Source organism: Acanthochromis polyacanthus, chromosome 8, assembly GCF_021347895.1.
Source record: "Acanthochromis polyacanthus isolate Apoly-LR-REF ecotype Palm Island chromosome 8, KAUST_Apoly_ChrSc, whole genome shotgun sequence".
NCBI lineage: Eukaryota > Metazoa > Chordata > Actinopteri > Pomacentridae > Acanthochromis > Acanthochromis polyacanthus.
The window spans coordinates 8,876,140-8,896,716 of NC_067120.1; the positions used below are offsets into that span (position 1 = coordinate 8,876,140).

A 20,577-nucleotide genomic window follows, 5' to 3' on the forward strand; every position below is an offset into this window, starting at 1 on the left:
TAAAGCAGTGGAAGCAGGTGAATTTACAGATAATGTAAAGTAGAATATAGAAAACTGCTGTTGTAACAATCTCAAATATGTTTTAATGAGAAAACCTTTAAACATTGAGAAATATTGTATATTAATAAATAGCTAAATGGTGTATGTTACATTGCTACATGTTTATATATGCAAATGCCATATATGGGTAACTGAAAGTAAAGAGTAGAGTCATAGTTATGAAGCAGAAAATGTGTGTGTGAGTGTGTGTGTGTGTGTGTGTGTGTGTGTGTGTGTGTGTGTGTGTGTGTGTGTGTGTGTGTGTGTGTGTATTGTTGCACGTGTTCAGAGTATACTTTGTCATTATTGATGGCTAAACCACAGAAGTGACACTGAGGAAGGATGGTCCATCTTTTTTTAATGGCAAGTATTTATAAGGGGTATAGCAGACACAACATTTCCATTCTGAGTCTTAGATGAAGAACATTCAAGGAGAATGATGAGTGACAATAAAGGGCTATGACGAGGACCAAGTGGTTGTTGTTTTTTTCCCCACATTATGAATACCATACGTAGACAAAGGGCTGGAATCGATCAAGTGACATAATTCAAAAATAAATAACACGCAGCATGAAAAAAAGACACGATTCTCCAGAGTAATTAGCACAACCACTACAGTGCATCTCACTGTAAAAATCAGATTGTTTTCTGTCATCTCAGGATTAAATGAATATTCATAAGACTGACTCATCTGTTTCAGTAATGACATGCTTGGATGGTCCCCCTAACGTTTATTTATCGTTTTTCCTTCTAAGGGAAACGTGGTGCTCTACATTGCTGTTTGTGGTGGTAATTATGAATCCCATCTGCAACATCACTGCATACAAACAAAAAGGGGGCCGAAAGATGACGAAGGAATAGGGAGTGAAAGAGGGAAATGGGAGCCTCCAGCAGAGAAGGATCGCTTTTTTGAATACACAGTTATAGTTACCAGATGTGCACACAAAGACCACCTTGAATTTTAGATAAATACAATATACAATACACACAATACTGTTGGTACATTTGATCACAATTGTAGGTGTAAATGTAGACACTTACAGTAACAATAATATCCACCGATGGGATCACTTTCATCTACTGTAACAGGTTTAACAAATGCTTAAATAGTATTTATTTCCATTGAGGGCATAATTATAATTAGAACATGCCTCAAATATCCATACAGTGGTGTTGCAAAGTCTTGCACTGAGGTCACTGGAACCACACACCCCACAGCCACGTTCGCCATCCAATTGAATTAGCAGTATCATGGTGCTCCAAGCATTTTTTTACTGTACAGAACCAACAACAGCATATTTTCCAGTTTAGGACATCGAAACAACTAGACAACTCAAAGTAGAAACCAAGAAAATAAGTTACTGTAGTACCAATAAGAGATCAGAAGGCGACTAGCTTTAACATTGTCATTTTCTCTCATAAGAAGAGTTTGTCATATTTTGCCATTGAACAAGGGGTGAAGCAGAGATTTTAGCGAAGCAGTCTCGGTGTGCGTTTTGATTGACAGCTGGGTTGGGCTGGGTCAGTCCACAGGAGCTGATATACGTTATGGTCTGTCTCTTCAAAGCAGAGGCAACATCGGTTAATCTGTCCTCCATCTGCCCCCAGGGTCTCTGCTCTGTGTTGACACGGACATTTTTATTGTTTACCCAGTGTCTGCACCAAATAGTAAGTTTACACCACACCCAAAAAAAAAGGTAAAATGCGGGTTTAAAACAAGTGGAAATGGCACAGTTAAAGTACTGAGTGGTAAATGTTGCTACAATAGCGAGGCAGCCTGCTACTGTTGTTTTTTTTCTATTACTGCTCTTGTCGAAAGCAAAGTGAAAACCTTTTACATGGTGCAAACACTGAGTGAGTCTGACCTTTAGACTGTATGTGTGTGCGTGGAGTATGTACAGTCAGTCTCTGTTCCCCTCAGGTGTCCAAGGTGTGCCTCGGAGCTCTGTGGGAGTTCTCCTCTCCCCTCCCTTTTCCTCTCTTCTCACCACCCAAAGGAACATACTTCCTTTTGGTCTTTTTGCGTTTCTTATCAGAGCACCACACTCTCTCGCAGTACTCTTCCACCCTCTGAGCATCCCCGTAGCCAATCAGCTGGAGGAACTCCTTGTACCACAGCCTGGAATGGGGGCCAGAGACCAAGGATGGCAGCAGAGATCTGGGGCTGATGCTGGGGCCCGGCAGGGAGCCAATTGAGGAGTGGCACGGAGCTGTGGCTTTTTCTCCCTCCCCGTCATTAGCCGCATGCATCGCTGACTCCACCCTCTCCCCTTTGAGCACGTGCAGCCGGATTCGCAACAATGTGTGCACATATCCGTGTTCCACGGTTTGGCACACATACACACCAGCATCTGAGCTTCTCACACGTAGGAACAGCAGCCCGTGGGAGGTCATGATAACCCGCTCATCACCTCGAACCTACATAAAGGGAAAAAAAGGATTTTTTTTAAGCCAGTAGTGCAGTCATTATTTAAGTCTAGAAATTCAGGCATCTGTGGAACTGTAGCTGCATTTGTTTTTCTCCCACAACTACAAGGATAAATTAAGACAGAGCAGTACTTTATTTGGCTCACTCAATACAAAAACTTCTGTATTCAAGGTTCAGTGAGGTATATAACCATTCTGTGTTTTTGTTTACTGCAGCAAACACTGCATGATTGAATATACACATGCATAAGATATAAAACACTGAATTTGGTTCTGATACATTTGAATAGGTTATCCAGGTTTTTACATATATAGTGCTGAGGTTTCTTTTGCCACCCCAGAACAGTTTGGCAGAATGGAAATGTGTTTTCAGTGCTCAATGCGAAAAAAGACAATGCATTTAAATAACCAGCAATAACGTCTGTTCCCAGAAACAACTCCCCAGTCACTCAGTAGAAGCTGCAAACCTTGCAGTTTATGTAAATGTAAAAACTTGTTGCTTGAGATGAAATTACATAACTGCGCCTGAGGTGGCAGTAGAAATCTGAGCTTGAAGACAAATTAAAACTGTCTGTATGTCTAGACAGGAAAAATATGTTATTGGAAGAGGAGAACGCAGCAGGAGTAAGTATAGTAGTAAAAATAAGAAAACTGACCTTTACAGTTTCAACACTTCACACCACTCTGCTACAATTCACTGCCCGGGATGTATATTTTCACATCTGTGTTTGTTATATTTTATGACATGTACAGGCACATTAAACCCACCTCATGTTTCTCCCCTCCTTTCTGTATGAACCAGAGGACTTTGGCTTGAAGTGATCGAGGGACACATTCCAGTAAAGTGCTGTTGCTTTCCACACTGTACACCAGCCTCTCTTCAGCTCGCTGCCATTGTTCATCTGTACACACACACACACACACACACACACACACACACACACACACACGTCATAAAAAATAGCGAAGGAAGAAAGATGACAATGAACTGCAGTGATGCATCATGGTCTGTTTTTCTGCTACAGTACAGGAACACTAACCTCTAACTGCAATGTACACATGAAGAGTTCGTGTGTTTTTCATGATTCTTTGTATGCCTGACTGTCTACCAAAATGTTGAGATAGCAGTAAATATACACAAGGTTCCATTTACACACACACGCAAACACACACATCCCACAGTCATTTATACACTAACCATCAATTTGCAGCCCATTGCACAGCTGTACGGCGTTGCCATGGCGAACATCCTGCCGCCTGAATCGCCTGCTAAAAGGGGAGAGAGGGAGTCATTTTTATACATGGAATGAAAGTGCAGGAGAGGGTTGAAAGGAAGGAAGGAGGAAAAGAAAGTGAAAGTGGCAGAAAGTGGGAAGGAAAGGGGCGATCAGGTGCATACTGATAGGCATTACGTAACACCTGGCTGACATGACTCTCAGTGCATGTGATAATGGCTTGGTAAACCAGTCTCAGAGCATCATGACTTTCAAGGCAAGGAGATCTACCACTAAAGGTGTGAACAGCTGATATCACAAACAAACATCTACAGGAAACAAGAAGGATGGATCCTGTTTTGAAGTGTGTGTGTGGGCTGTTACCTCTTGGTGTAGACTCCAGCAGGGTAGTATCTAGAGCAGGTGAGACCATCCCAGGCACAGTAGGGGTCTCGAGCCAGACAACAATCTGCACATTCGGAACCATAGAGGTCACACTGATGCAGTTTGACTTGAGCCACGCCCACTTCTGACCCCACATAGAGCTGTTGCTGTTGAACCACCAGAAATGTAGAACGCTGGTATCAAGACGGTTTAATTGGAATCACATTTTACATCTCCATTCTGTCTTTTCCCCATCCAACTCAGTTGCCTAACCACAAGTAGGCTACAGTGCATCTGAGATATATGTCAGTGTAATGCAAAGTGTCGCAATGTTATCATCTTGTGGCTAAACAACAGAATTGCAGGGAAAAAATGTGTAATACAGTTTTTCTCTTACCCTTTTAGGGGATATTATGATCTCTCTTATTGGTGCTGGTAACTGCAAATAGGAAATACATTATTTTTCAGCAATAAAATAGAATCCGGCATCAGTCATATGCTGAAAGAAAAAAAGCTAACATTAAGTTCTTTGCCACTGCCATGCTTCTATCCAGCTCAAATCAGGTCTGAATTAAAGCGGCAGCTGCTACTGCTTGCAGGCTTTTGAAAGTCTAACTGATCCAAGTAGAACTGATATATTCAAATCAGTCTGAAGATCTCTCAGCAGACTGGCTGCACAATCACACTTGTGCCCCCTTGATGAAAATAAGGACGCAAATCAGCATGAAGTGTTTTTGAAATATTCCATCTTGTGGTGTGACTGCAGCAGTATTGCACGATGATATTTATGCAGTAAAATGCAGAAATCACTTCAATTCAAAGCCATCTTTGCATTCACATTCTGTAGCTAAAAATAGAGTACCTTGAATACTTGCAGCTCTTCCAGCAGCACCTCCTCCATAGTGTCTGTGTCTTTGTTGTAGATGGTGATAACTTTCAACACCACTGAGTCATCTAAGAGAAGAAGACAGTAATATTATATTGTTGCTCACAGAAAAGTTTTATTGGTGATGGCATGTAATTATTCTGCTTTCACGACCACAGTTTTAGGTCGATGGACAAAAGTTGTCTTAGTGTTTCACCAGTATGATACATGAATATAGTAACATGCATATTTTTGTAAAGAATGAAGCATTGCATTCTGGTTTAAGCACAAGTTGGTGTGCATACCAGTGCCGATGTAGAGAACATGGTAGTGTCCATCCTGGGCTTGGACTCTATCTACTGCAATCTGGGTCAGCTTTCTTCTGCCCGGCTCGGTCTGCAGCAGGACAGGCCTGTGATGCTGTGGAAGGACCGGGCGATACATCACAGGATGAGAACGAACAAACCGCAGAACCTCATCAGGGAACTCCTTTGAGCTGGAGAAGCCACCGCTGTTCACTTTACTGGCACACTGTAACAGAGATAGTATGATAATAATGAGGAGAGTAAAAGGAGGAGATAACACGGAGACAAAAGAAGACTATTAACTGCATCAGCACTGTGTGTGCAGGGTAGAAAAAACCTGACATCTATTAGTCAGCCTCAGACTGTCTCTGTACGACTTGCTAAGGTAGTTACAACAGTGATGACATTCACCATGGCTGCCCTATATTCTTTCAACATTGCTGCTTTCAAAGGACATCTGTCGTGGGAACAAGTTAGATGGAGTGGAGAGGGCTGTGAATATATAATGATGAGCAATCTGGTAATGAAATCTCATAAACATTATTTATGAAGAATTTCAGACTCACAGATCCAGGTCGAGGGTAGGGGACTCTGTCCTCGTGAGGCGTCCAGTGATGCTCAGGTCTCTCTCGGTAGGCAAACGGACCGTTAAAGGCTGCTCTGATGTCATCCATGTGATAGACACACACTGCATAGCCTTTAAACACCGCACTGCAAAACAAGACTCCATTAGGGATTTGAAAAGAAAACTCAGTAATGAAATGCTGATATCATCCACCGCTCACCTTGTTGTGCTAAAAAGGCCAAATATTTCTGGGTTTTTCTCATCCTTGCTGTTGAGCACAAACACATCCTCTGAAACACAAAATGCAGAATTTAGTCAGATTTTTTTTAAAGCATAGATGATTTTGACATTTTTGTTTCTGCTGAAAAGTCGTGACAACATCAGCATGTTTGCTTTGTCACTTTGAGGATGTTAGCACACTGACATTTAGCTCTAAGCTTCACTGTGCCTAAGTGCAGCTTAACAGATATGCTTTGGTTGAAAGTTTGTGATTAAGTGCAATCGCATTTGGTAAAGGGGGCTTTGTAGTTACAATGTTCAGATTATGCCTAACATTTCTGAAAACATAAATGTTTGTGCATGCAGAACACTTTTAGAGCCTTTGAGAATTCTTCAGAACAGTGATAAGTGGTAAAAAAAAACTTTCTGGATTTTGGAAAGATCACAGTTTCTTTCTTGCTTTATAAAGTGGATGCTCAAATTCAATTTAAATGTTTGTTAAATATTTGTTACCAATGCAGACTGTACACGCAGAGTAACAAACATCCAAATCCAAATATCAGTGTGACTTTTGAAAACCTAGTGACATAGATCAAGATGTGTGCATTACTAAAAATAGTTCATTATCATCATCGTTATGTAAGATGGCATTCAATAAATACTGTTGTAGCCCTACCAAGATCATCAAAGTGTGTATCAATGCCATTTGGTCCAGCCACTGAGCAGATGAGACGAGTTTTGAGGAAGGAGCTCCATCTATTCACCAGCATCCTCTGTCCTCCCTGGTCATTCTGACAGATGAAGGCAGATATATATTGTGACTGCATGGTCAGTACTTTCACTTTGGCCAGAAAAGTTACTGCGGTATTAGCATTCTCACCGCACAGACTCGGCCAACGCGGGCGTAGACAGCCTTGTTTATCCCCTCAGCATCCATCTCTCGCTCAGTGAAGAAGAAGTAAACTTTGTCATCATCTCTGTCGTCGTTGTCAGGAATAACTGCTGAGCCCACAAATTTAGGTTCTGTAGGAAGGATTTTGCATACAAAATGTGGAGGGTGTCACATGAAGTCAAAAAACAAGAAAACATTCTCATTTCATGTTTTTAATTGGAGGAATATCTTAAATACAGGTAATACTGATGTCCCACCAAAGGCCTAATTTATCTAAATCTTGACCAGTGCTACATCTTAACACCCACATCATTTACCTTCTTGATTAGCAGTCATGAACCAAGTTATGGCAAACCATGCAAACAAAGCATTTAGACAATACATCTTTACATTTCATTGAAGTAGCATTTCATTTCTGAACTGTCACATTATTTTGGCATATTTTTGGCGGCAATCTTAAATGTTTACATTTGTTATCAGGTGTACTATATCAGGTGTACTCTATCTGTAAACACAACCTTCTGTTTATAGTGAGATGTGATTGTTTTCCTGTAATGGACACCAACCATTGAGCTGCTGCCTGTCGTTTCTTTCAGTCCGTGTGTAGGTCTGGTTGTTAAGTCGGCACAAAGCACCATCATTCTCCCAGTAGTCGGTATACAGGCCGATGTAGAGCTCTCCTCCTAATGCACAAGTAAACACACAAACTGTGTAATAACGACACATAAATCATCCAAGCAACAATTCCTTTTACTGGGCAGACAGGGAAAAAGACCACAAGATGGCAGTATTGACTGGCATGTTTGAGGTCAACAGAATGACAAACCAAGAAATTTTACTGTACGGTATGTCATCCATGTGACATGAAAACATACTTAGAAGTCTCACAATTATGCTATAGCCCAAGCTGATGGTGAGGTGAGGAGTTTTAGAGTGACCAATGTCTTACTGGAGAGTGTAGATGTGCAGGGGCTGTTGGGGTCATACGGGCAGCGTCCCCTGCCGTTCATAACACTCTCTTCTTCAAGAGTAAACAGCCTGTCCTGAGGACAACACACATACAAGCACTGTTATTTGCATTCACATACACATGAACTTAAATGCCACAAAGACAATGAGCAGCTCTACCTGTTAACAACATCCAGACAAACCCCAGGAGGTGATGTGTGGAGAAAGTAATAGAAATAAATTAGAGAGAGAGGAAAGATCAGAAAGTGATGGATGAGAAGGAGAAGGAAGATAGATGAGACGAGGAGTGATGGATGACCAAATGAAGGACTGCTGTCTGGTGTATAACCAGCTTCGCTCTGCTCCTATATCACAGTGAGATCACCACTTCTACTGCGATGCAGACTTCTGATGTGGCAGCCCTCCACAGCAGGTGGTAGAAACACACATGCTCACAGAGACCCACAGACACTCACCTTCACAGGCTTGAACTCCCAGTAGAACTACAACTCATATGTTCTGCGCCACCACAGTGGTCTTGACAGTCACTGGCAGTTCAGGCAGCTCAGAGGGCATGTCATGTATTGTATTGATTTATGGGTAGCCAGAGAGCCCTGCTGTGCTGTGATTACCGGCCTATGTATGACTGTAACAGAAGTCGGTTTCTGGGTTAAACTCATTCATCACATAAAGCGATCTGTCAAAACTAAATGGAAAATAGTTAAAACAGACTGAATCAATCGTAGTTTATGAGCAGTTCTCTGAAATATGAAGTGTTTTTATTGAAACTTCTGGGCCACTTGTTCATTAATACTTGATTCATTAGTCATTGGCTCGTGATGAATAGCAATAATATATTTTATCACAGTTTATTGCAATGTAAATATTATTCAGCTCAGGCTTAATGGGGACTGTAGGCTAAATGTAATCTCATATACCTCATATGAGATTTGTGTGAGGCAATTTCGCGGAGAGGTTGTCTGTACTGACATAAATCAGCCATATCTGATCCAGTTTAGCTCAACTATGAGCATTCCAGTGGTGTGAGTGATGGCTGAGTGTGGTTCCTGTTTGAAAGCTGCGACTGGCCCAGCCGACCTGGTGGACCAGTGTTGGAATGCAGGATGGAAACCTTTCTCCCTTTCTCTGTCTAAATACATCTCAGACACGCATATACACACACACACCATCATTTCACTGTTAACTGTTTGACATCTGGGAGATATGTGTCATACTGTATCCAAACATGCTCACATTGACACATGCCGGCGCTCTATTATGCATTGCCAGGCTCTACTGTGTACCCAAATCCCACTCAAGGTCAGGCTGACATACAGACATTTGAATTGACCCCTTAATGAGACGGGATGTTTGTCTTCCCTGAACTCAAATCTCTTCCTTCAAGGAGAAAGTTGTACCTGGCCTGTTCTCCTGTTTACCTGGACAGTAGCGGTGCCAAATTTCTCTAATATATATTGTAACCTTGTGCCAAATCATTCTCTCTCCCTCAGAATAAAATAGAACTCTTGCTCTGTGTCTTTTCTATCTCAACCTCACATCAGTCCTTGTTGCTAGGTGGATAAATCTGCCGAGAGGAGCGTGTGCAAAGTTTAACAGCTCGGCAGTCCAAGCAGTACTAAGAGTTCTGGGAGCTCCTGGCTGAAATATTATCAAAACAGTGTGAAGAAGGTTCTATCTTTGTCCATCTTAAGAGAAGGGAGTGCAGAATACTTGAATAACTGTCTGTTTTACTGCCTCTTCACTGCAGTGAAAAACAAATTGTAATCTTCTTGTTCAAGCTCAAAAAATCAGCAGTGGCATCATTAGAAGTATCCAGAATAGATGAAAGGATCAAAAAGGTCACAGTGCTGCTTGACTTTGAAAGATCTCAAAATGAGCCTTTTGAAATGTTTGGTTCTTTTAATCAAACCCTATCATGGGACTCACCTGCCCCGTGTGTCCCACTCCGACCAGGGCACAGACCGGGTTAAAAGCTCCTGTTCCACAAACCAGCAAATGGGTCTGGTTGTGCTGCTGCAAGACCTTGATGTAGTTTGCACACTCCGGCTGTTGGAAGAGATATAGGGGGTTGAGGCAGGGTGCAGGTAAAGTAGGGTGGGTGAGTCGGGGGATGTGGGGGAGGATTACGGTCACACAGTGAAAAATGGTGTAATGGAAAAATGCCAGGGACTTAGTGCATCATCAATAACACCAATACTCCGGGTTAAACAAAGGTTAACACACCTGGTGAAGTATGTAAATCCATTCATACTGCTGACCGAATCTACCATTACTGCACTGTATATAATGTCAGATTAATACACAGCTATCAGCTGGGTAGTTGTGCTTACTCGTATGCAGCCATATTTTCAGCAATATCTCACCTTTTCCCTCCCTTTCATCATACACTCCTCTACTTGAGATTCTGTACTGGCCCACTGGATCTGAAAGAAAGCACAGTTGCCCAAATAAATAATTCGAAAAAATTGGTGAAATAAGCATTATCTCCATTGTCTTTTTCTGTTAAGTGTCTGATAGTACCAGTTATATCACAATCAGTCGTAGAAGCTTTTAAATTTCTCGTTAAATAATTCATGCAGCATAATTGTATCCTGAACACAGACCTACAAAAGCAGGCACACAGACATCCAGTTTGGTTAACCTTTAGCCCCGTGAGTCTACGAGTTCACATGTGTCACTTCATGACAGGCAGACGGAGGTGAAACCAGGCCTACCTCTCTGTGGTGTGTGTTAACCCGGTCCAGGCTGAGGGAGAAAAGAGTATTCTTGGCACCGACATAAAGCCTCTCGTGGCTCTCATCCAGCAGCATGGTCTGAGGTTGAAGAGACGCTCCATGTCCCTGGAACACCCAAGTCCTGTTGAGCTGCCAAAGTTCTGAATATACAAAAACACACAGATAGAATGAGACAAAAGGATTAGAGTTACAAGAGAAACCTGGAGATAGAGAGATATATTTTACATGTGGATTCCTATCTTGTTTGTATGCCTGTGCTGCAAAATCAAATTTGACCAAGCGCTCTCTCTCAAGAGGCTTCTGGTAACCCGTCCCAACTGCTGCAGTGGCCAAGGGCACAGCACATGTGTTTTTGATTCGTAATTGCCCCAAGAGAATGTCAGACAGCAACGTCAGGACTAGCTTTCCATCTCATCTCTCGCTTCCACGTGACACCTAAGCCTGCTATGCCATGATTCAAATGTGCTTTTCATCGCTAAAAGTCCACATTAAGTAAATGAGTGCACACTGAGCTCAAAGCAAACCTCACAGGCCTCAGTAAGCTTCTGTAAAGACGACTTCTAACCCTTAACACAACTCAGCCATGAAAATAATAACACTCAGGGAGAGTTGTGGGAAAGATGTTGTAATTAATGGGAGGGGCTTGGATTTTCACAGTCTCTCTCATATGGTCTCTTTTGCTGGGAGGAAGCACTTTTATCAGAAAGGAAACGGAACCAGTGTCTTTATCAGTTTAGAAGCCGCCACTCCCTGTCAGTCTTGCTTTAGGTGATTTGAAATCCCACTTTGTAAAGGAAGCAAGACACCCTGACAGACATGTCATTAAATATAAACACACGCTCATCAGAATAACCACAGATCAAGCAGGCGTAGATAGTTTGCATGCACATACCACCCATGCACATGCACACCCAGTTGTATCTACCTGATTGAACTTGACAAGCTGCTCCTCCATACCTGCTCTCTGTAAGCTCCTTCAGAGGTTGAAGGTGAAGGATTTTGAACTAAGTCCCAAACCTCCAGAGGTGTGCACTTCCTCAGGGTTGCACTGGCCTAAAAACCCTTTCATTAACACAAGATCAGGTTGAAAAGGGGGCCCTTGTAAAAGAAGAAAGGGGGGATCTGGTGTGTGTTAGCCGTGTTTCAGAGACCTCGGGTAGATTCAAACTGACAAGCCAGGGTCTGTGATAAAATCCATGGCACTAATGCGGCACCAGGTTCCATTTGTCATACTTTTATGAACATCTATGGACTTACTATTCCTCAAACTTCTTTTGAATGAAGACAAGAATCATCACATGACTATACAGCGAAACCAAACTTTCAGCTACCTTTCATAGTGCTGAGGTGCCTCAACATGCTGGGGTTGCAGGGGGTGATCGTATGATTTGTTATTCTAGCATCTGTACGAGCATCTGAATATTTTTACTGATACTTGATCTCCAAGATAGAGGGAGAAAGTATTTATCCTATTTTTGTAGATCACTCATAGCAACAGCAGTCCACTCCTCGTGGAACATTTTATTTGTTTAAAATGGGATTAGGTATCCACAGAGGAGTGGGTGACTGTGTATACTTTGTTGCTATTAAGATTTCCATGTTGGAGACAAGCGACTGTTTGTTTGAGTAGCATTAGATCTTGGGTGGTTAGGTGGCAGAGACAGAGGGGATGTGGCAGCGGTGTTCTGTCAGAGCCCAGACATGCTTCCTGTAATTATCTAATCCACACACACACACACACACACACACACACACACACACACACACACACACACACACACACACACACACACACACACACACACACACACACACACACACACACTCGGAGCTCTTTCGATTCCTCTGTTTCTCCCACACAGAGATGTCTCTATTTCCTAGTTCCCTCTGAGTTGAGCCGGACTTGGATCAAGGACAGTCCTCTAACATTAGCTTTCAAACAATCAGCCCCTTCTTCATGTGAAGTCAAATTTGCAACCACTTATTTAAATGACAGACTTAGATGGCTATTTAAAGTGATGGAGCAAATGGTGCATGAGTCAAACCCATTTTTCCATCAAGTTTTCACTTGTCTTCGCCAATAAAGATGAGTGGCAGGTGATTCCTTTAGACACATGCACATAAAAACGTAGACCTGCGGGAGATTTACTCTGTCACACACATACACATGCACAAATGCACATCATGTTTTGGGCAAATTTGTTTGCATATGTAGAATTTTGTGTCATTCAGCTAGGAAGTGGAATGTTTCCATGCAATGCTAGTTTGAGTAAAGTCAATTAGGGAAAGAAAGAAAGAAAGAAAGAAAGAAAGAAAGAAAGAAAGAAAGAAAGAAAGAAAGAAAGAAAGAAAGAAAGAAAGAAAGAAAGAAAGAAAGACACTCACAAATCCAGGTGACTACAAACTATACTCACTTATAAAAAACAAAATGGGTTGATTATAATTATTACAGGTAATTAAAGTTGCTAAAATACAATTGGTGAATCTCCTGATTACAATGACACACTGAGAGATTGAGCTTCATACCAGTGATTTAAAGGTTTCTTCTCTGTCATTATGCGCGCCAGTCACTGCTCAGGCTGGATAACGGAAAGAGGGGATTTCCACATTTCCCCTTACCCCTCTCTCTCACACACCATCTGCAGCCAGCGAGGGCTCCTTAGGCCAAAGCTAAGGAGGAGGAGGAGGAGGGTGTTTCTCTGTCACCAACTGAGCCAGGGAGACACATGGCCCCTACTGTGATCCCACTTCAAATGAAAAACACAGAGAAAAGGACTTCCTCAAGACAGACACTTTCATCGGCTTGCTGAGAAGCGCTGAGAGATGCCTGAGAAGATTTGGTGATGTGAAATCAAAATAAACTTTGTGATCTCGTCTTTATCCATGTATGGAAACACTGTTTTGCCGCACTGGGGAGCACAATATGCGTCTCTGTGTGTGCAGCAGCATACCTATTTTGGTTTTATAGGTCCTTTAGCGACATTTCAAGTTTAGTCAAATAAACCAAGGTAAATGCATTAAAGCATTCCACAAGACAGATGAAAACACAAATGAAATTTGCTGACATAATTTGATCTACTGCCAGCGCTAAGCACACGTTTTATGACAGAAATTAAACTTGTGGTAGGCAGTCCCATATTTCCAGTGAAACAAGCTTATACTTTCTGACTAATGGAGCTTGTCCAGGGACAGAAATGAGGAGAATTATCGGGGTGAGCTGGAGTTAAAGGGTACGAAAATGAGCGGGGATTCTGTTTTCTTCTGTGTGCCTTCGAGGCCTGAGCGAGACTGTGGGGGTAGGGACAGGAGCAGGAGAACTGGGGTGTTATGCCATTATCGGTATACATCCCCTTGTGTGAGGGGGGGTGATGTCACACTGCAAAATGAAAGCCACATGGAGTGTCCGAGGAGGATGAGATGAGAGAGGAAAGTGTGCTTCTGTGTTTTAATGACGGAGTGTAACGGTGCCCTGAACAATGTTTTTAATCCAGGGAATATCTGAAAACTGACCGTTCTTATTCAAACAATGCAGGTATTCACATACAGTACATATGTCATCTTCTAATATGCTTCCTGAATTATGAGTGTGTTGTATTTGAGTGACATTTAATTAAAGTATATCCCCATCTGTTCCAAACTATACTGCTTCAGAGCCAAAATGAATTACGTGACTCTCCTACCGTACTTCAACGTAAAGCTGCAGCCTCATAAATTAAAAGCAGATTTCCATCATGATCCATTTACATTAAATATCTCACGTATTTTTAGCAGCAGAACACATTAAATCAACTTCAAACAAGATCTTGCCTGAATAGATCTTCTCAGTGTTTCTTCTCTCTCCCCCACAAGTTAGCAAAGTCAAATAAAGGAAGACCCTCACCTCCATTTGCTCTCTTTTACACGCCAGCATACAAAAACAATGACCTCCTGGCAATTCTGTCTTGACACTCTTGTCATCCCTCATCCTCCCTTTCTTCCTCCCCTAATATCATTGCAGCTTAGTCTCTAAAGACTCAAACAATCTTCGTCCACTCTCCTTTCACATTACAAATTTAACTCATCGCCTCTCCCTGGTCGCTTCATCCGGGAAAAGGTCAGAAAGGATATTAGAGTTTCACCAGCTGCCTTCCCCTCTGGACATCTCATTAATGAACTGGAGAGCACACATACAACACAATGGGCGAGAAAATGACGTTGGGATGTACACAGGCCAAATGAGAATGCAAGAAAGGTGAGTGTTGAAGGGAGAGGAGGAGGTTGAAAAATGATGTCTTTTTCTTTTGCTGACCTGAAAGGTGTGATTTATGTAAACACCACTATACCCTCCACTTTCCACTGGTTTGATTTAACAGTACTACCACCCTATGGCCATGATCCAAAGTGGTAAATGTTAATTATAGGTCTCTTCACTTGTAGATGGAAGAAAGTTAATGGAAGTCCTCACTAACTGCTTTAGATTGAAGTAGGAAAAAAATTAAGGAATTAAAATTCCCCCGCTTCATTTCATTTTCAAGCAGACACAACTTTAAGTCAAACTGGTATTTCCCATCTTAACCTCAGAAGAAAGTCACCTCCAGCCTCATCATTTAAAGGTTGTAAAATACATAGAAAGAGCTTTTTCTTGTCTGGCGAGGAAGGTCTAAAATTACAGTTCAAAGGGGGGTTTCATACATCAGTAATTGCTACCTGAGTAATCCCTATGTTCACACATGCATGTCTCTCAGCTCCTACTGCTTAAATATCACTGTTATATCTAAGTGGTGAGGACAAGAAATGTCCAAAGAACTATTAGCATTTCTCAGCGAATGTTTTTACAAAACTAAACTCTCATTTAGAAGAGAATATGACTCACACACACATGTAGTATATTAGACAAAACTCAGCTCTCCAGTGCCTTAACTGTATTTTGTTTAAGTTTTCCATGAGGTGAATGTTGGGCTAAAATAGAGAATCTGCATGTGTTTATTTATATAAGCGAACATGTACAGTATGATGTGAAAGCTGCCAGAACAGCTTTACCTCACCGGATCACTTCGTTCACCTTCACAGACCTGGTGAAGAAAAATATTTATATTGCTTAATGATTACGACTTTTGATGAAAAATGTTCCTGGCAGATCTGCTGAGGGAATGTCCGGTCAACTTAAGAATATTTAAAAATGCCTATTTTTATTTATCCATAGCTGCTTTCACACTTTTACAGAACTCAGACATGTTTAATAATACAAAGATAATGTGATTACTAATGTGAATTTACAGTATTTTGTATCCTTCTTCTACTGCAAAAAGAAACAACAGTACCTCAATTCTTAGATCCAGACAGAGCTTCGTTTGTTTTTGTTTGTTGCTATTTTGTCCCTTTTTTTTCTTAGAACATGATGATTTCGGCATCATGTTCTAGAGTGTTGCTAGAGCTCTTCTGGCCAAGTATCCATTATGCCCATCATAAATTCCCCTTCACAACAAACTCGAAACTGCACACGACTAACTGAATTATCCAGCATGTTAAACTTGAGAAGGGAAGAGTTTTTGGAAGTGACTTTGGTCTAATTAGGTCATCACTGAAAACTGCTGTATCACACTCTCTGCAGCTTAAGCCAAGCATGATGACGGTACTGTAGAGCCAGCAAAATAAGTCTAAGCCTGGCCACCTACCTGCCGCCTGTCCACATTCTGACACAGACTTGCTGTGCAACAGCTTCATTAGCAACAAAATTAATGGTTGTCCGAAAGGAAGAGCTCATTTCACTCCACAGGCCTGGAGATCCAAAATAAGCTGCTGCCAAGAGTCTTGAATGGTGCAAATCCAAATCACATGGATCCATGTCCAGAGGTTAAAATGTTATAAAACAAAACTATGTTATTGTTTCCATTCTATAGTAAGTGTGTCTCCCTGCAGATAAACTTTTTATACATAATATCCCAGGATTTAGAGAGTTGAATTAACTAAAAGTCCAAGCATTTGAGAGGCATTAATGTCTTCAGCCTGTGTTTAAGGTCTTGTGCAGCAAAGATTAGGGTCAATTCTTTCTAAAGAGAGCACAGAGTCAGTGCGTGTAACTCAATACTCCATGTGATTTAGGCAACTGCTCAGGGTTAACCAGGAGTGTAAGCAAATGAAAGGATGACTGGGATGAAAGTGAATTCAATACATTTGGAAGAAATTTTCACTGTCGCAGAAGTCTAGACACGAACATGAGGAATAGATGAAAAGGAGTAGTTAAAAATACTTTCACAACATGTGCAAAGTGTGGCTAACATCAAAGCGCACAGACATCCATACAGTAGAACAGTAAGGTCATCCTTGAGACACATGATAATGTACCCAGAGGAATTTGCTCCCAGAAACCACAAGAAAGCTGATCTGATTGAGCTTTTTATTGATCCCACACTCTGTATCTGACCAGAAGTGGGTTAAAAATATTTCAGTAATGATATTGGCTACTTTTCCTTCACATTACCATTCTTTCATAATCTTTCATTTAAAGAGAATCTAGATTTTCCTTCCAGCTTTGATACCAGATGTCATAGTAATATTTTCATAGCCCTAATGGTGAACAGTAAAAACCACATCCTTCTCCATCTCACGGAACCTCTTCCAAATTACTGGCATGTGAAGAATTCACACTATTCCGCCTGTGCATGTGGCTCTGTGCGTATGTATATGCATGAGTTGGTGTGAACCGAAGGGTGTGTGCAAAAATCACTGGCAGAGCCCATGAGGCATATATTAGGACTTAGATGTTTTTCATTCCATAATGATAGGATTCAAATCCAGCCTTTTCATAGTGCTCTGAGCTAGCCAGAACATGTATCAGAGAAGAAAGAGAGATAGAGAGAGAGAGGTGGATGTCAATCAGTGGAGTTGCTCACCCCTCAGGCAGGTAATGAGTTGGAAAGTCACGATCAAAGCTGATTCTTTTATGTGTGCATTTATGACTAAGCATATCAGCCATGACCTGCTCACTTTTTTTGATATGTAAAATTTGTACAACTGTAGCTGAAAGTTCGAATCTTTTCTTCAAATCTTTTCCCTCCCAATTTATCTTTTATTTCTTTAGCCATTTTCAGTATTTGTCATTGAAGAACTATATTTTACTGCATTTATTTAGCTATTAGTGACAATATCCACAATGCAAAAAAGGAAGACATAAGGCATACAATATTATAGAACAGCAAACCCTCCCACTGATGAACTAGACTTGACAACATAACGCATAACAGACCCCGCACACATATTTATGAGTTATTGACCATCCAAATTCCACACCTATTTTCAACCATGACTAACAGGCTTATGTGGAATCATCACCTTCTGTTGCTATAGAGATCAAAGAAACTGTGGAGAAAAAAAAATCGATGTTTACTCAAGAGTTTTATCTGCAAAGATAAAACCCTCATTATTGTCCATGAGATACACAACAATCAGTCCACATACCAGCGCATGCACATCCATATCACACACATACTCCCACGCACACGTAAACAATCACACACATACAAACACTTTTTCTCTCTCTCTCAGAAATATTCCCATGCCACAGAAAGAGAGAGAAAAAAACTAGTCCATCGCTCCGCCACTATGGCATGAGAGAAAGCCACATTGTGAATTTTCAACCACCATGGCTGTGGCACCAAAACAAACTGCACGGAGGCTCCTTGAGCATCAACAGGGGGTGAAAAAAAGCAACAAAAAAAACGTGTACTTCACAAAGTCAGATCAGAAGTTATTCCCCTAGGCCCCGACACTGCATATCGACTTTTTCTCCCAGGCTAAAACATAAATCTTCAATGACCATCTCATCACATGATAATGATAGTTGCGGCTTCTTTTGCTCTGACTTCACTTTATCTTAGAGTACATTATCTGTGTTGGTGCATCTTTGGGCATGTATTGTGTACTTATCTATTGCAGAGATATATGTTGTAAACTACAAACGTTAAATGAATTAATCAAAATAACATCTTCTGACTGTTAAATTAGCTGATAGTGTTGGTACCAACAATAATCTAGCAGTGATTTCTGGCATTATTTGAGAAGAAAGGCCTGTTAAAGTGTGGAAAAAATATCTCCTGTTACACCTGTTTCATTCTAATTCTGCAATGAAGAGAAAGCTAGTTTCAGCTGGTACTGCACTGACTTATTCTGGTCAGTGTGCTTCCCTTTATATTCATGGAGCATAACAGAGCATTTGAATTTGTGCAGCGTAACTATCTGCTGCCAAAGTAAATCAGAAGACACACACGCTAGGTATTTCTTACCTTTGTGGGAGAGCCGTATCCGTGGGTAGATGCTGTGAGCAGCGTGAGGCATGCCCAGCAGAACAAGATACAGCAGCATCAGTGACAGATGCACAGTCCTTACGCGTTCAGCCACCATCATTGAGGCACACATTTTACATTCATCTAGTAAGAAACCATCTAAGTCCACTCAGCATGTGCAACAATTTCTGTGAAAAAAGCAAAAGAAAAGTCCACAGGCTCGATAATGTCTTGCAAACAGCGTTCAACAGGAGAGAGTCTTCGGTATAACAATCCAACAAGAGTCTCCTTGGAGGTGACAGTCCATTTTCTAATGATCACCACAATGTGGCTCAACTAAATGTATCCCTGCAGCCTCTATACAGTCTCTGCTTTCCCCTATAGCAGTCTGCTGAAAGCTGCATCCACCCACTACCTCAGTGGACAGGATAGGGCTTTGGCTATTATCCTTGTTTGGTCTTAGTTACCAGGGAGAAGAGAAGTCCAGTTGCTACATTCACGCCGCAGTGCTCACTGCTCTGTGTCCATATGTCAGTCCGTCTGTCTGTATGCACAGCTTAGATTTACTCTTTTTGATCTGATGAGCCAAAAAAAGTAAAAAAGTAAAAAAATAATAAATCTGATCTATGAATCCCACAAAGGTGTTGGAGGTGTTAATTTGTAAAACCTCAAAGCATGACTCTGTCCCAGCAGGCAGGAAGGCATTCAGGCAGGCAGGCAGGCAGAGCTGAAGCTGAAGCTGCTGTACTGTATCTTCAGTCTATGTTCCTCCTCTTGGGTCCACTGAAGCCAGTCATTCTCTGGACGAGAGCCCAGGCGAAGGCAGAGTGGAAGAGGGGAGGAGTGGTGAGCCTCGTGTCTGGCGTGCGCTCCCTCTGCACTGGGGAAGAAAGTGAAGCTCCCAACTCTGCTCACGCTCCAACAGTCAGGGAGGATCCAAACCTCAGCTCAAACCTCTGTCAGTCAGTCGGGATGGTTTTCTACCGCAGCTACTGATCTGGGCAGAGGCCACCTGCCAAGGTGTGGTGTGAGAGAGTAGAAGCCTGTGTATGTGTGTGTGTGTGTTTGGTAATGTAGGGAGTGTGTATAAGTTAAAAAGGCTGAAAATTGCCTGCTCCTTCTTCTAGACTGTCTTGAGATCTCTTTCTCCCTCCCAGGCAGCTGGATTAAGTGTGCTGTGTCTCCCAGGCAGGCTGTAAGACTTTCCCCTCCTCTAAAGAAATACTGCCTCTCATGTCACTCCACAGACCACCCCCAGCTTCTCCTCTCCCCTTGCTCTCCTCCTCTGCTACCTCCTTTTACTCCCGCTCCCGCTGCATTAATGTGGACCTCATCCAAGGTTAACTGGCACTTCTTTCATTTTCAATTATGTCCCTCTTTGTGCTTGTTTCCATGTGGATAGTCATTATCACTGTTACCATGGATTTCCATGCACAAGATTTCTTTCATTGAGGTTTTCTTCTCCCTGCTCTTCTAATCCCTCTCTCTGTTTATCCTCCTACCCATCTCTCACATTTGTCAGTTCTCTAAAACCTAGTTATTAGTTTGTCTGTGTGTCCTAAAAGCACACTTTGATTTATCAGACTGTGTCTCTTCTCTTTTCTGTTTTTCTTTCTGTTTGACTGCTACTGTATTCTTTCGAAATGAGTGAGTATCTGTTTCTGCTCCCTGCAGTGTTTGTGTTTGTGTTTCTAGCTACAGG

The 20,577-nt window shown here is 41.7% G+C and overlaps 1 protein-coding gene across 2 annotated transcripts; it reads right to left on the reverse strand.

Annotated features, from left to right (window-relative positions):
- Positions 1-380: 380 nt before the first annotated feature.
- Positions 381-20,101, reverse strand: sema3e (sema domain, immunoglobulin domain (Ig), short basic domain, secreted, (semaphorin) 3E). Of its 2 annotated transcripts, none has more exons than XM_022191970.2 (17): positions 18,876-20,101; positions 10,594-10,754; positions 10,243-10,302; positions 9,806-9,925; positions 7,860-7,953; positions 7,477-7,593; positions 6,899-7,041; positions 6,695-6,809; positions 6,020-6,089; positions 5,801-5,945; positions 5,235-5,460; positions 4,927-5,018; positions 4,462-4,503; positions 4,065-4,231; positions 3,665-3,732; positions 3,235-3,368; positions 381-2,457 (listed from the first exon to the last, which is right to left on the reverse strand). In XM_022191970.2, the coding sequence occupies exons 1-17, from the start codon at positions 19,006-19,008 to the stop codon at positions 1,957-1,959; spliced, it is 2,388 nt and encodes a 795-aa protein (XP_022047662.2). In that variant the 5' UTR covers positions 19,009-20,101; the 3' UTR covers positions 381-1,956. The 2 variants fall into 2 exon arrangements, with proteins under 2 accessions (XP_022047662.2, XP_022047660.2); XM_022191968.2 differs by having other exon boundaries at positions 3,665-3,735; positions 18,876-20,099.
- Between the last annotated feature and the right edge of the window lie 476 nt (positions 20,102-20,577).

What these genes read in the sequence shown, in the direction of transcription:
- sema3e (XM_022191968.2), bottom strand. Translation starts at nt 19,008, where the DNA reads ATGTGTGCCTCAATGATGGTGGCTGAACGCGTAAGGACTGTGCATCTG. An exon ending in CGACAGGCAGCAGCTCAATG is followed by an intron (nt 7,042 to 7,476) that starts GTTGGTGTCCAT and finishes TCCTTCCTACAG; the next exon opens with AACCTAAATTTGTGGGCTCA. An exon ending in TGTTCTCTACATCGGCACTG is followed by an intron (nt 5,019 to 5,234) that starts GTATGCACACCA and finishes TTCTTCTCTTAG; the next exon opens with ATGACTCAGTGGTGTTGAAA.